The sequence below is a fragment of the Glycine soja genome, chromosome 9 (assembly GCF_004193775.1).
Source record: "Glycine soja cultivar W05 chromosome 9, ASM419377v2, whole genome shotgun sequence".
NCBI classification, from domain to species: domain Eukaryota; kingdom Viridiplantae; phylum Streptophyta; class Magnoliopsida; order Fabales; family Fabaceae; genus Glycine; species Glycine soja.
Genome location: NC_041010.1, coordinates 38,907,889 through 38,920,893, shown reverse-complemented (window position 1 = coordinate 38,920,893; position 13,005 = coordinate 38,907,889). Strand labels below are relative to the sequence as shown.

Sequence of the window (13,005 nt, the reverse complement as noted above, 5' to 3'; positions counted from 1 at the left end):
CATGCAATAAGTCTTCGTCTAATGCTTTTGTTTAAGTTTGAAAATTTCTAATCACGGTTTTTTTTATATTTTATTTTATAAGCAAAAGGTGAATATTAAAGAGATACTGTAACACGGTTTCTGATTTCAGTCATATGTACTGCAGCATAGTTTTCATTTGCAGAATTTTGTTTTACTGGTTCATGATTTAAATATTTCTTCAATCAGCAGACACCAAAATTCAGCAGGTTCTATAGCAAAAGAAAAAAAAAATCAGCAGGTTAAATTAACAAGAGTTTTTTCTTTTAATTTTAGAAAATAACTATTACTTCATTATTTAATTGGAGTCATTTTCTTTGGGAAACTTCTTTGAAAGCTCAAATTAAATTAAGTAAATAACATTGACTCCATGGTGCGTGACATTATAAATTTCAGTGACTATATGAAGCAGGGATGGTATATTAGTTTGGTTGCAGCTTTAATTTCCACATACACTCGGGAAGGAGATGGCACGAACCATCCTTTCTTCTATATCTGTTCCTTTTCTTATTCTGCTAATGATTGTCTTTACTCTCGTTGCACAGATTACTCCAATTAGTGCAGGTTTGTCTATTATATATGCAAAGGTATATTTACAAAATTTAAGCATGTGTCTATAGAATTTGTATAATCTAATAATCACGATCAACATTCGAGGTTTCACCAGCTTATATTTAAATTTAATGTTTGGTAGATGAATTAATATGCATGTATAACTACTAAGCACACATTTTCTTAATTTTTTTATCTATAAAAATTAAACTCGATATTAAATTTTGTAACACTCACATACTTTATTTAATCAACTAAATCAGATTTTCTTGATATATTTTCTTGAACAAGAATGAGTCATATATATATTAAACAGTTAACATGTTTGTCATTTTAATTTGCAGATGTGAAAATGAGAAGATTGGGTCCCCTCCTAAGTCCACCTCCTCCACCTGATCATGCAGATGGTCCTCATCCTGTTGGTCCTCATCCTGTTATTCCTCCACCAACTGATGGACCTGGTCGTCCTCCACCCATTCCCTAACTTTTCATGATATTTTGATCCCTGAAATATTACAATAAATCCACATGGGCTTCAAGCTTTGATTCTCATTTTGTTTGCGCAGTTTACATTATAAGGTTTTTATGTACAAATCATGCTATTTGTCTAAAGGCTGTATTTAATTACTGATCGAATATTTTATTCAAAGCGTGTATGTGCAAAATAGATTCGGAGAAATTAAAAGCCTTTTTATAGATTTTTTATTTTACATTATTATCAGTACATAACTCTTTAATAAGTACTTTCATAATACCTTTTTATGTTCTTAACAAACACTTACAGAAAGCGTGACTAATAATAAGTACTTTCATACTGACAGAACTACCAAAAATCTGCATTCAGAATTTAAGTAAAGCTGTGTGCCTAAAATTATCAAGACTTTAAGCAAATTTATAGAAAAATATAATCTAATATACAATTTTATATGATAAATATAAATGTACAGGGATAAATATAATGAATTGTTGTTTTTTTGTTTTGCTCTTATATTTTTTTTATTCTTGTTACACTTTCTGTAAATGGGAGACTTGGTTGTATTACTTTTGAGCTCAAGAGACTTTGCTTTAAAAAAAAAGAAATAGAAATTATAATTAAGTAATTCTAACAATATCACAAAAGAATTCTTTCCTTTGATATAGTCTTATAATATAAGTCTTTTTGTATTTAGCTTAGAATTTTGGTTAAGAAAAATAAAAAAATAAAAATATAGCATTGTCACACTATTAATTAGTAACATTATATTAAAAAAATGGTAACGTAACATAACAAAGTAACATTATTAATTCATCCAACGTATATTGTAACATAATCAATATATCAAATAAGATAATTAGAGATATAGTTGATAAAATTGGTGGGAAAGACTAAAGTTATAGGATAAATTAATATTTAAGAAAGAAATAATTATTGGGAATAATATAATAGTTAAGGTGAAAAAGCAGTGCTTTGAGTGGGGAAACACTTATAGTGGAAAGCTTCATGCAAGTGAAAACAATGGGTTTTTTAAACAAGGTTCTGTTCACAAGTGGACTTGGGAAACAAGATAGTACGCAAGGGACTGCTCGATAAAAATTCCATATGCTTTGTTGCAAGTAGAATAAAAAATGAACCCTGTAAACACATCTTTTTTCTGGGAGTTACAGAATTTCGAAAGTGATTTGGGAAGTACAAAAAGTAATTTGGAGAGTGCAGGATGCAATTGAGGTGTTACAGGTGTAGCTCAAATGCTATATTTGTGTGAGGTGAAATGCCTAATTGGGCTCCAACAATGGGCTCTTGTATTCGGTTTTGGTAATGGGCTAAGGGGCAGCATTGCTGGAATGCAGCTGAGGCATCTATTAGGGTGAAAGATCAAAGATCTACAACCTATATATATATATATATATATATATATATATATATATATATATATATATATATATATATTGTTTCTTGGCTTGAATGAGCACATATTGTGTCTCAAGGTAAACTTATCAATGAAAAACTTGAGCTTGTAAAAAAAAGTTATTTGAGTTTCTTCGCAATATGCCTATTTAATTAACTTTCCTCAAATTAACCTTAGTTTAAGTCTGAACTATAAATAACATTGACAAATTCTTAGTTGAATTGCCTTTAAACATAATTTTAGATCTCAAATCACCATTTGAGAAGAGGTGAATAGGAAATTACTATTTAATTAAGTCAAACTGTGATATACAAATTATAATATAGGCTTAACTGTACATCTTTATTCTCTTATTATCGTCATTATATAAATTTTGTTTTTAATTTTTCATTTTTTTTATAAATTTATCTCGAAATTAATGGTTTGGATAGAAGTATGGTACTTGATAGAACATTATGGTGGAAGTTGATCCATGTAGCCGACCCCACCTAGTGAGATAAGGCGTTGTTGTTGTTGTTTTATAAATTTACTTCCCGCTATTTTAATTGAGTAATTGTTACTCATTTGTTAAGTTGACATTCAATATTTGATGTAAATACTGATGTAATAAAAAAATACAAATGTAGGGCAGTGTAAGGCTGACATGAATGTGCAATAAAATGTAACATTATTATTTTCATTAAATATTAATTACTGGATGTCAGTTTAATAAATGAAATAAAACTGCACTATTAAAATAGTAATAAAACTAAATTTGAAAAAAAAGGAAGACTAAATTGACAGGTCAACAATAATTAGAAAATGAAAAGTACGATCAAACCCTATATAGCAGAGCATTGGTGGACCATTTCTCCAATACAGTTCCATCTTATAATGACCCCTTGTACTCTATGCAGTTATTCATCACACTACATACCATTGTCAATAAGGTTTCAAGATCCTTTTGAAAATAGGGAATTAAAACGTTGAAAGTTGTTATATGTCTTTTTTTTTACTCTTCTTTATATTAATTTTAATTTTAATATTCATCTACGTGATTTTCTCCTTTCTCCTTTTACTGTTGAACTATTCCGGGCCACGTTGATTTAAATATATCGTTCTCCAATCAGCAGAATTCATTACTGGCAGGTCAAATTATTTTTTCTTGATCAATACTCGTTACCTCTTGAAAAAGTTATTGGTTGATATTTCCTTTAAATTCATATATAAGTAAAAATAATTAATTTTACATTAATTAAATTTTTTAATTAATATTACTTTTATTAATTTAAAAAATAAGATTATTTTTAAAATATTTTTCATTAAAAATAAATAAATAATAGAAATTATAATTTAATAAAAAATGTTTTAAGAATGATATCATTAATTAATTAGGATAAAATATTAGTTAAATTTATTTATATTTAAGTTCATTATATAAGATTAATTTTTTATTTATATTTCAGTTCAAAAAGAATATTTATTACTAGAGTTTTAATGTGTTAAATTTCATATATAAGAAGCTAGAAGAAATTAAAATACTAGAGCTTTCGGTCTCCGTGACATTACAAATGTTCCTTGATTTCTGATTCTGAAGCAAGCTAAGGCTGAAACATTAAGTTTCATCATTGTGAGATGGCTGATCACATGTTGAGTTTCTTTTCAATCTCTACATTTTCTCAATATGTTAATAATAATCACCTTTATTTTGCTTTTGGAGTTAACAGTTGCTACTGGTTAATTAATTAGTCTTTGTCATAGTAAGTAAAAAAAGTATATAATAATCATGAGTATATATATATCCTTTCTCACACAACTTCCATTTTTGATATTTTTCTTCTTGTTTCATTCTTCGTTTCCCATTACATCATTCAACCCATTTATCATCTTTTTCCTTTATTTTTTCAGAATCTCTACTTTTTTTCCACTCATGTATACTTCCCATTTTTTGGGATGTAAATTCAACACACACGCACGCGCACACACAATACTTCTTGTTGTATGTGTTGTCCAATAACAATGTATTAGAAGTTAATTGTTGCTATTCTCAAGCCAACATAATCAACTTAATCGAATTTAAGTTAGTTATTTTGTTATAGTTCTTCTATAAAATAGAATAGTTAGAGAAGGATGTAGGCTAGAGCATTGTACTTAATCATTCACTTGTAGTCTTTCTTTCTTTTGCCATAAGAAACTAGTGTTCCTTGAAAAGAGCAAAGAGATTCAAAAGTAATGATCAATAATAGCTTACGTAGCATTTTTTCTATTGTTGGTGGAGATTAGAAAGGCTTTGCTCTTATCTGAAATTGTTTCTAGTGTTTTTTAGTTGGTTTTGTCTCTCTCCTACCTCATGTGAGTTTCTGTTTTCATATTTCTTGGCTTAGCAAATTGGTGTGGCGAATGTGGAACAATGGGCTCGGTCAAGTATGAGGTGGAAAAATTCACAGGCCAAAATGACTTCAGGGCATGGAAGATGAGAGCTCTTCTTATTCAGCAAGAGTTGGTGGATGCACTTGCAGGGGAGGCTAAACTGGAGAAAGCAATGTCTAATGAGGACAAGACAACATTGATGGAGAAGGCACATAGTGCGATCATTCTCAGCCTAGGAGACAAGGTTCTGAGGTAGGTTTCGAAGGAGAATACTTTTGTTGGTGTGTGGTCAAAGCTTAAAGCTTTGTACATGACTAAGTCCTTGGTTAATCACCTTTATCTAAAACAATGTTTCTATTCCTTCAAAATGCAAGAAGATAGGTTTGTAGGGGAACAATTAGATGTGTTTAACAAATTGATCCTAGATCTAGAGAATATTGGTGTGACAATTAATAATAAGGACCAAGCCTTGTTGTTGTTGTGTTCTTTACCAAAATCTTACTCTCACTTCAAGAAACTCTGTTGTTTGGAAGGAATTTTGTGTCCCTTGATGAAGTGCAAGTTGCATTGAATTCAAATGAATTAAATTAGAAAAAGGGAAGAAAGTCCTTAGGAAATTGGTAAAGAAGGGCTTGCAACAAAGGGGAAATTTTCAAAGAAGAATGGTAAATCTGATAAGCAGAAATCCAAGACAAAAGATAAGAAAAATGATGGAGGAAATGTGTTCAAGATCAAATGTTATCATTGGAAGAAAGAAGGTCACACAATGAAGGTTTGCCCTGAAAGGAAGGCCAATGAAGCTAATACATGTAAATATATCCTGAGCATTGTAGATGATTACTCGAGGAAGTTGTGGATCTACATTTAGAATTCCAAGGATGAAGCATTTGAAAACTTTAGAAATTGGAAAGTGCTTGTTGAAAATCAAACTGGTTGAAAGGTAAAGAGATTTAGAACTGACAATGGCCTGAATTCTACTCTGATCCCTTCAACAATTTATGCAAAGAGCATGGAATTGTAAGGCATAAAATTGTTGCAGGCACTCCTCAGCAGAATGGCCTAGCTAAGAGGTTCAATCGAACTATCCTAGAAAGAGTAAGGTGTATGTTGTTGAGTGTTGGATTGCCTAAAGTATTTTGGGTAGAAGTCAGTTGTTATTGTTGAGTATATCATCAATAAATATCCCTCAACTGCCTTAGACTTCAAAACCCCTGAAGAGATTTGGTCAGGCCACCCTTTAAACCTGAAACAATTGAGAGTATTTGGTTGTCTTGCACACATTAAGCAAGACAAGTTGGAACCTAGAGCAGTCAAGTGTATTTTCTTGGGACGTCTAGAAAGTGTCAAGGGATATAAGTTGTGGTGTCTTGAGGATGGCTATAGGAAGTGTTTAATCAATAAAGATGTAGTCTTTAATGAGACTGAGATGGCTTACAAGCCAAATGCATTATGAATCAACCAAGTGCTAATCAGAATGAGGGCCTTCCTCCTAAAAAGATAAACCTTAAGGAGGAGACTGAGATGACTTCCTCTAAATTACAAGGTCTAGACAAACCACAAGATGCTGATGAATCTGAAGAGGATCAAACATTAGAAGGCAATTACTTGTTGGCTAGAGATAGGACAAGAAGGGAAATAAAAGCTCCTCAAAGGTATGGCTATGTTGACTTAATTACCTTTGCCTTAGTGATTGCTAGTGAGGTTTTAGAGGAGGATCCAAAAAGTGTTGATGTTTCCTTAGCTAGACAAGAAGGGCAGAAGTGGCTAAAAGTAATGGAAGAATAAATGAAGTCCTTATATTTGAATCAAACCTAGAAATTGGTCAAGAAGCCCCTTGCTTCAAGGGTGGTGAGTTGCAAATTGTTGTTTAAGAAGAAGGAAGGGATACCTAGAATAGAGCCAGACAGATTCAAGGCAAGATTAGATGCCAAAGGCTTCACTCAAAAGAAAAGAATAGACTTTAATGAAGTCTTCTCACCTGTGGTGAAACATATATAGGTCAATAAGAATCATATTGGTCATGGTGGTAGAATTTGACCTTGAACTTGAGTATTGGATGTTAAATCTTCATTTCTGTATGGAAATGTAGATGAAGAGATTCTAATGAGTCAACTTAAGAGATTTGAGGTCAAGGGTAAAGAAGACTATGTGTGCAAGCTAAACAAGTCCTTCTATGGCTTGAAACAGTCTCCCAGACAATGGAATAAGAGGTTTGATGAATTTATGGCTCAAATAAATTTCCATAGAAGTCACTATGACAATTGTGTATACTTTAAGTTCCTTGAGCAGGGCATATTTGTAGTTTTCTACTGTATGTTGATGACATTTTGATAGCTAGCAATAACAAGGATAAGTTAGCTAAAGTGAAGTCTGAACTCGAAAAGGAATTTGAAATGAAAAACTTGGGGCCAGGTAAAAGGATATTGGGTATAGAGATAAGAAAGCACATAAAAATGAAGGTGTTGCTTGTATCACAAGAATCATACCTCAGATAGGTCCTTGAAAGGTTTGGCATGTCTAATTGCAAACCTGTTATCACTCTTATGTCTCAGCAATTTAAATTAAGTGTTGATCAAGCTCCTAAGACGCATGAAGAAGAAATCTACATGGAAGGAATCCCTTATGCAAATGCAGTTGGATCACTAATGTATGCCATGGTTGGGGACGGAGTGCAAGCTAGAAAACTATATGTTTGGGGACGGAGTGCAGTGATTTAGTTTATATTATTATGTAATCTTAATGCAACTCGTTTAAACCAAGTTTGATGAGGGATCAAGGATGAAGTTTAAATAGAGTTAGGCCCATTCACTTGAGGAATCTTGGTTTGGGTAGTTGTTTTCAGCATAAGAACACTAAAAGAGCGTTAAATAGAGAAAAATATTTAGTAACATCAAAGTTGGTTCAGTAGAATGACCCAACGCTTTTATTCAACTATTTTCACCTCTCACTGTTAGATACTTTAGTTTGTAGTTAATTAGAATTGTAAACAAAAAACCCTCTTTTGATTATTTACTTGTTTTACACAAATGTTTACTTATTGAATGTATATTTTCTAAATGAAACAAGTTCACTGTGATTCGATACTCGGTTCTTACCGTTTTATATTACTTGTGCGACTCAGTACACTTGCTAATTAGCATTCACAGATTATTATTTTCCAAACAAGTTCTGTCCGTGAAACATAGCTCATTATGATTTAGAGATATATCAGATGGATGTTAAGATTGTGTTTCTAAATGGTGACATTGAAGAAACGATTTATATGGTGCAACCAGAAAACTTTGTATCAGGTGACTCAACGTCTATGATATGCAAACTAAACAAATCCATCTATAGTTTGAAACAGACTTCCCGTTAATGGTATTACAAGTTCCATCAAGTCATTACCTCATATGGTTTTAAGGCAAATGCAATTGATGATTGTGTATATCACAAGTTTAGTGGGAATAAATACTTATTCTTGGTATTATATGTTGATGATATACTGCTTCTAGTTGCGATATAGGCTTCTTATAAGAGACTAAAAAATTTCTAATGAAATTTTTTGAAATGAAAGATCTTGGGGAAGCCTCTTTTGTGTTAGGTATTAAGATACTAGGAGATCACTCTCAAGTTATCCTAAGGTTGTCACAAGAGAGTTATATCAATAAGGTCTTAGATAAATTCGGCATGAAAGATAGTAAACCAGGAGATACCCCGATAGCCAATGGAGACAAATTTAGTCTTAAACAATGCCCCAATAATGACATTGAAAGAACATAGATGCAAAAGATTCCTTATGTGTCAGCAGTAGGAAGTCTAATGTATGCTCAAATTTGCACTCGTCCCGATATAGCATTTGTGGTAGGAGTTCTGGGTAGATATTTGATTAATCTTGGAATGCAGCATTGGAAAGCAGCAAAACGTGTGATATGTTAACTGAAGTGAACAAAAGAATACATGCTCACTTATAAGAAGTCTGAGAATTTAGAGATCATTGGGTACTCAAACTCTGATATTGTTGGATGTCAAGACAGCAAACGCTCCACATCTGGTTACATATTTATGTTGGTTGGGAGAGCTATCTCTTGGAAGTCTACTAAACAGACTCTTGTAGCTTCTTTAACCATGACTGCGAAATTCATTGCTTGTTTTGAGGCATCCAACCATGGGATTTGGCTGAGAAATTTTGTCATTGATTTGTGTGTGGTCGATGGCATTGAAAGACCATTGAGAATTTATTGTGATAATGAATCAGCAGTTCAATACTCCAACAACAATAGGAGTACAACGAAGTCAAAATTCATTGACATCGTGTTTCTGGATGTTAAGGAAAGAGTTCAGAATAAACAGATTTTCATAGAACACATAGAAACTGATTCCATGCTAGCCGACCCACTTACTAATGTTTTGGTACCTAAAGTTTTTCATGAGCACATTGTTCATATGGGTATAATTCCTAATAGTACCTTAGTTTAGTGAGAGTCTCATTTGTGTTCTATATCTTATACTTTTCGTATATTTGTATTATGTGGATTTTCTGCAGAAATAAAGTTAAAGTTTATCATTTCATTCTGAGCTTGTTTTGTTTGTAATATTTGTGTTGTGTTTTGGATTGATCTCTATAAAGAATAAAGTTTGGATTAGTTGAAAATGAACATGAATAAGATCACATTACATGTTATTTTCATGTCGCTTATCCATATTTGATCTATGTCATCAAGTATAAGTGACAATGGTGATCATTGTGGCTTAATCATGTTAGATTGTGATAAAAACCGTAGTGGTTCCTTGTTATTATATAAGATGGACCGGATTGTTTAAGGGAAGTCTAAAAGTAAATAGCATAAGTTGTGCGCCTAAAGACTTTTGTAGTATAAATGACTAAAGTTAATATGAAGCCCAAGTGGGAGATTGTTAAAAATTTTATAATTCTTAATTAATTAATTAATGTGGGCTACATATTACATTATAACATTTATATTAGTTATTTACATTTTTTATGGGCTTAATATAAGTGATCTAATATGGTAATCCTATTAGACTATCAACAGAAAATTAATATTGGCTTAATGAGTAGAAACCGATTTGGCCCATTAGGGGATAGTGAAAATCCTAATAGATTTAAAACCTCAGGCATGGTTATGGTCCCCAAGACATCAAATCATAAACAGTTTTCTCCTCTCCCCATCTGAAGAGAAAACGAAGGTCCCAAAAGGAATAAAGAGATTTGGTTGAGGAAGGTCATCAAACCAATTGTTCGTGATTGTTCTTCGGATTTCGCTGCGTCTGCTTCATCAATCATTATGGATCCATGTATTCCCAAAACTCTTCTTGATAATTTAACGTGATGTGTTCCTGGTGGTTATTGATATTTTATAAGAATCCCCTAAAATTCCAACATGTAAGTCTTGTCAGCAGATACATGGCAAATCCTGGTAAATCTCATTGGCAGACTATGAAATGGATACTAAGATACATTAAAGGTTCAATGAAAGGATGTTGCTTTATGGTGGAGCCAGGGAGAGAAGGAATGAAACTGCAATTGAGGGTTTTGCAGATTCTGATTATGTTGACTACTTAGACACAAAGAAGTCACTTACTGGGTTTGTTTTTACTGCTTTTGGTACTACAATGATTTGGAAAGCTACCTTGTAGAAAGTGGTATCAACCACTGAGGCTGAATACAATGCTCTAACTAAGGCAGTGAAAGAATCCTTATGGCTAGAAAGCATTGCAAGAGAATTGAAGATACAAAACCAGGTCACTTCAATCCATTGTGACAATCAAAGTGTTATTCAATTGTCTAAGAACTCAGTACACCATGAGAGGACAAAGCGCATTGACATTAAGCTTCATTTTGTCAAGGAGGTTGTTGATCGAGGGTTAATGAAAGTGGTGAATATTTCAACTGAGCACAACCTTGCTGATATGATCATAAAGCCACTCCTAAGTACAGAGTTTTTCCACTACCTCAACCTAATCCAACTAAAGGGAGATTGATTTTAGTGTGTTAATGAACCAAGGTGGAGAATTGTTGTGCTAACATAACCAACTTAACCGAATTTTGTTTAAGTTAGTTATGTCTGGTATTTTTTTATAGTTCTTCTATAAAATAGCATAGTTAGAGAATGGTGTAGGTTAGAGCATTGTACTTGATCATTCACTTGTAGTTTTTCTTTCTTCTACCATAAGAAACCAGTGTTCTTTGAAAAGAACAGAGAGATTCAAAAATAATGATCAATAATAGCTTATGTAGTACGTTTTCTATTGCTACTAGAGATTAGAGAGGTTTTGCTTTAATCTAAAAATGAGGGTTCTATATCTATTAAATGAATGGCAGCTGTACGAATTACCGTACAACTAATATAATATTTGATTGTCTAATATTAGCTAATAGAATATTTGACATATGTTAACACTTTCTTGGCTTAACACTTCTCTTAGTTTTTTAGTAGACAATTATCATCAAGTGATCGTGTATGATCTGAAAAAAAAAATTAGTTGAATATCTGGAAACTGTTGACAACATCTAGCTAGCTGTTTTAATTTGCAGATGTGGGTGTCTTACCAATTCCTCCAAAATAAAGGATGGAGACCATGCCCCAGAAAATTTTCATGTTATTTTTGTTCCATGCGTGGACTATACACCACGTCATGGTACTCCACTTTAAGTTTTATATGTATGTGTGTATCCGCCTTAATTAAGTTTGACTCGAGTATAATATATGGTATTCCAAGAGAGATCGAACATCAACTTAAAGATGGTGATTACAAATCTTAACATGCAATTTCTTCGTTACCAAGCATCAACTGCATGTTCTAGCAAAGAGTACATGAATGAACCAGTCAATCCCCAATCTCAGTATAATGATATGTCTGGACCACTCACCCACTTACAAAATATTGCAGTTTAGATTCTAGCTAGACCCACGAAATGCATCGTCCTTAGACCCTTTTTCCGTTTCCATTTTTATTTTATCTCAAAATATTTATCTAAAATTGGATGCCGATCGTTTCAAAATGTTTATGATTTTAGCAAACAAAAAATGTCTTACTTTATATGTTATTAGAAAAAACATCTTAATATTATCATTTTTAGTATACCATCAAAAGAAAAGAAAAAATTTAATGAAGGGGACTTGTTCTAGCTTTTGATAGAAAAGTATATGATATTAAGTTCAAATTTAGTTGGAACATTCCGAATAAATTCTATATATTTGCACCTAAATTGTATATATCTGGGATTGGATACAAGAAAGACTTGTTCAACTTTTGATAGATTGTTATTAGTTTTAATTTAGAGACGTTTTTGTAGTTTCTGAGAATATTCTCTCACTCACCCGGCCACGCTTAGTGATCGGAGCTAATCTCACGGAATATAATCAGATGAAAATGGAATATAAATTCCCTTCACTCGGATCAACACATTATGAAATTTGAGCGGTTTTTATAGGTTTTAGATAAACATGCATGATAAGTTTAATAGTAGCTTTCTTCCATAATCTCTCCGTCGTGATTTTGTGGGGACTAAAAGTACGATTTTCAATTGCAGTTTAATGTATTTCATATACAGTAATTAACAAATGAGCGACCAAAGTTGAATTTTTCACTCCAAAAATACAAAAAATAAATATTTATCTAAATAATATATGTGAAAATAAATTTACATGAATGATATAAAATACTGTACAATATGAGAAACCAGTTTCTCTCAAACTAATTTCTCACTTGCACGATTTTGTTTTTAAAAAAATGCACTTTAGGATTCGGTTCTCCAGGAACCGATTTGTAAACAAGGTTTTGTTTTTGTTATTTCTCTTAGTATTTTTTAAATTATTTTTCTATTTTTCTCTTACAGTTTTTGTTAAAAAATTCACTGTTTTTTTATAAAAAAATTTATTTTACTAATTTATATATATTAATTTATAAAAAATATAATTTATCTGTAATATTATTTAATAAAAAAATATATATTTAAATACTCAATATAAATATAATTTAGTTAAATATTTATAAAAGTATAATTTATCTAGAATAGTATTTAAGAAAAATGCATATATTTAAAACTCAATATAAATATAATTTACTTAAGTATTTATAAAAAATACATATCTTATCTAGAATAGAATTTAAGAAAAATACATTATACTTAAGTGATCTAATTCTTTCTCCTAAACAAAATAAATAAATAAAACATGTTTAATTCAATTTGTCGGTT

General features: G+C 31.5%; 1 protein-coding gene across 2 annotated transcripts; it reads left to right on the top strand.

The window, feature by feature from the left end:
* The first annotated feature begins 424 nt into the window (after positions 1 to 424).
* Positions 425 to 1,270, top strand: LOC114425128 (uncharacterized proline-rich protein-like). Of its 2 annotated transcripts, none has more exons than XM_028391909.1 (2): positions 425 to 582; positions 915 to 1,270. In XM_028391909.1, the coding sequence occupies exons 1-2, from the start codon at positions 486 to 488 to the stop codon at positions 1,052 to 1,054; spliced, it is 237 nt and encodes a 78-aa protein (XP_028247710.1). In that variant the 5' UTR covers positions 425 to 485; the 3' UTR covers positions 1,055 to 1,270. The 2 variants fall into 2 exon arrangements, 1 of the variants encoding a protein (XP_028247710.1); XR_003669197.1 differs by having other exon boundaries at positions 428 to 605.
* The last annotated feature ends 11,735 nt before the right edge of the window (positions 1,271 to 13,005 follow it).

Excerpts from the sequence above, each read along its gene's own strand:
- LOC114425128 (XM_028391909.1), top strand. The coding sequence starts at position 486 with ATGGCACGAACCATCCTTTCTTCTATATCTGTTCCTTTTCTTATTCTG. Across the intron at positions 583-914 it reads GATTACTCCAATTAGTGCAG|ATGTGAAAATGAGAAGATTG; the intron begins GTTTGTCTATTA and ends TTTAATTTGCAG.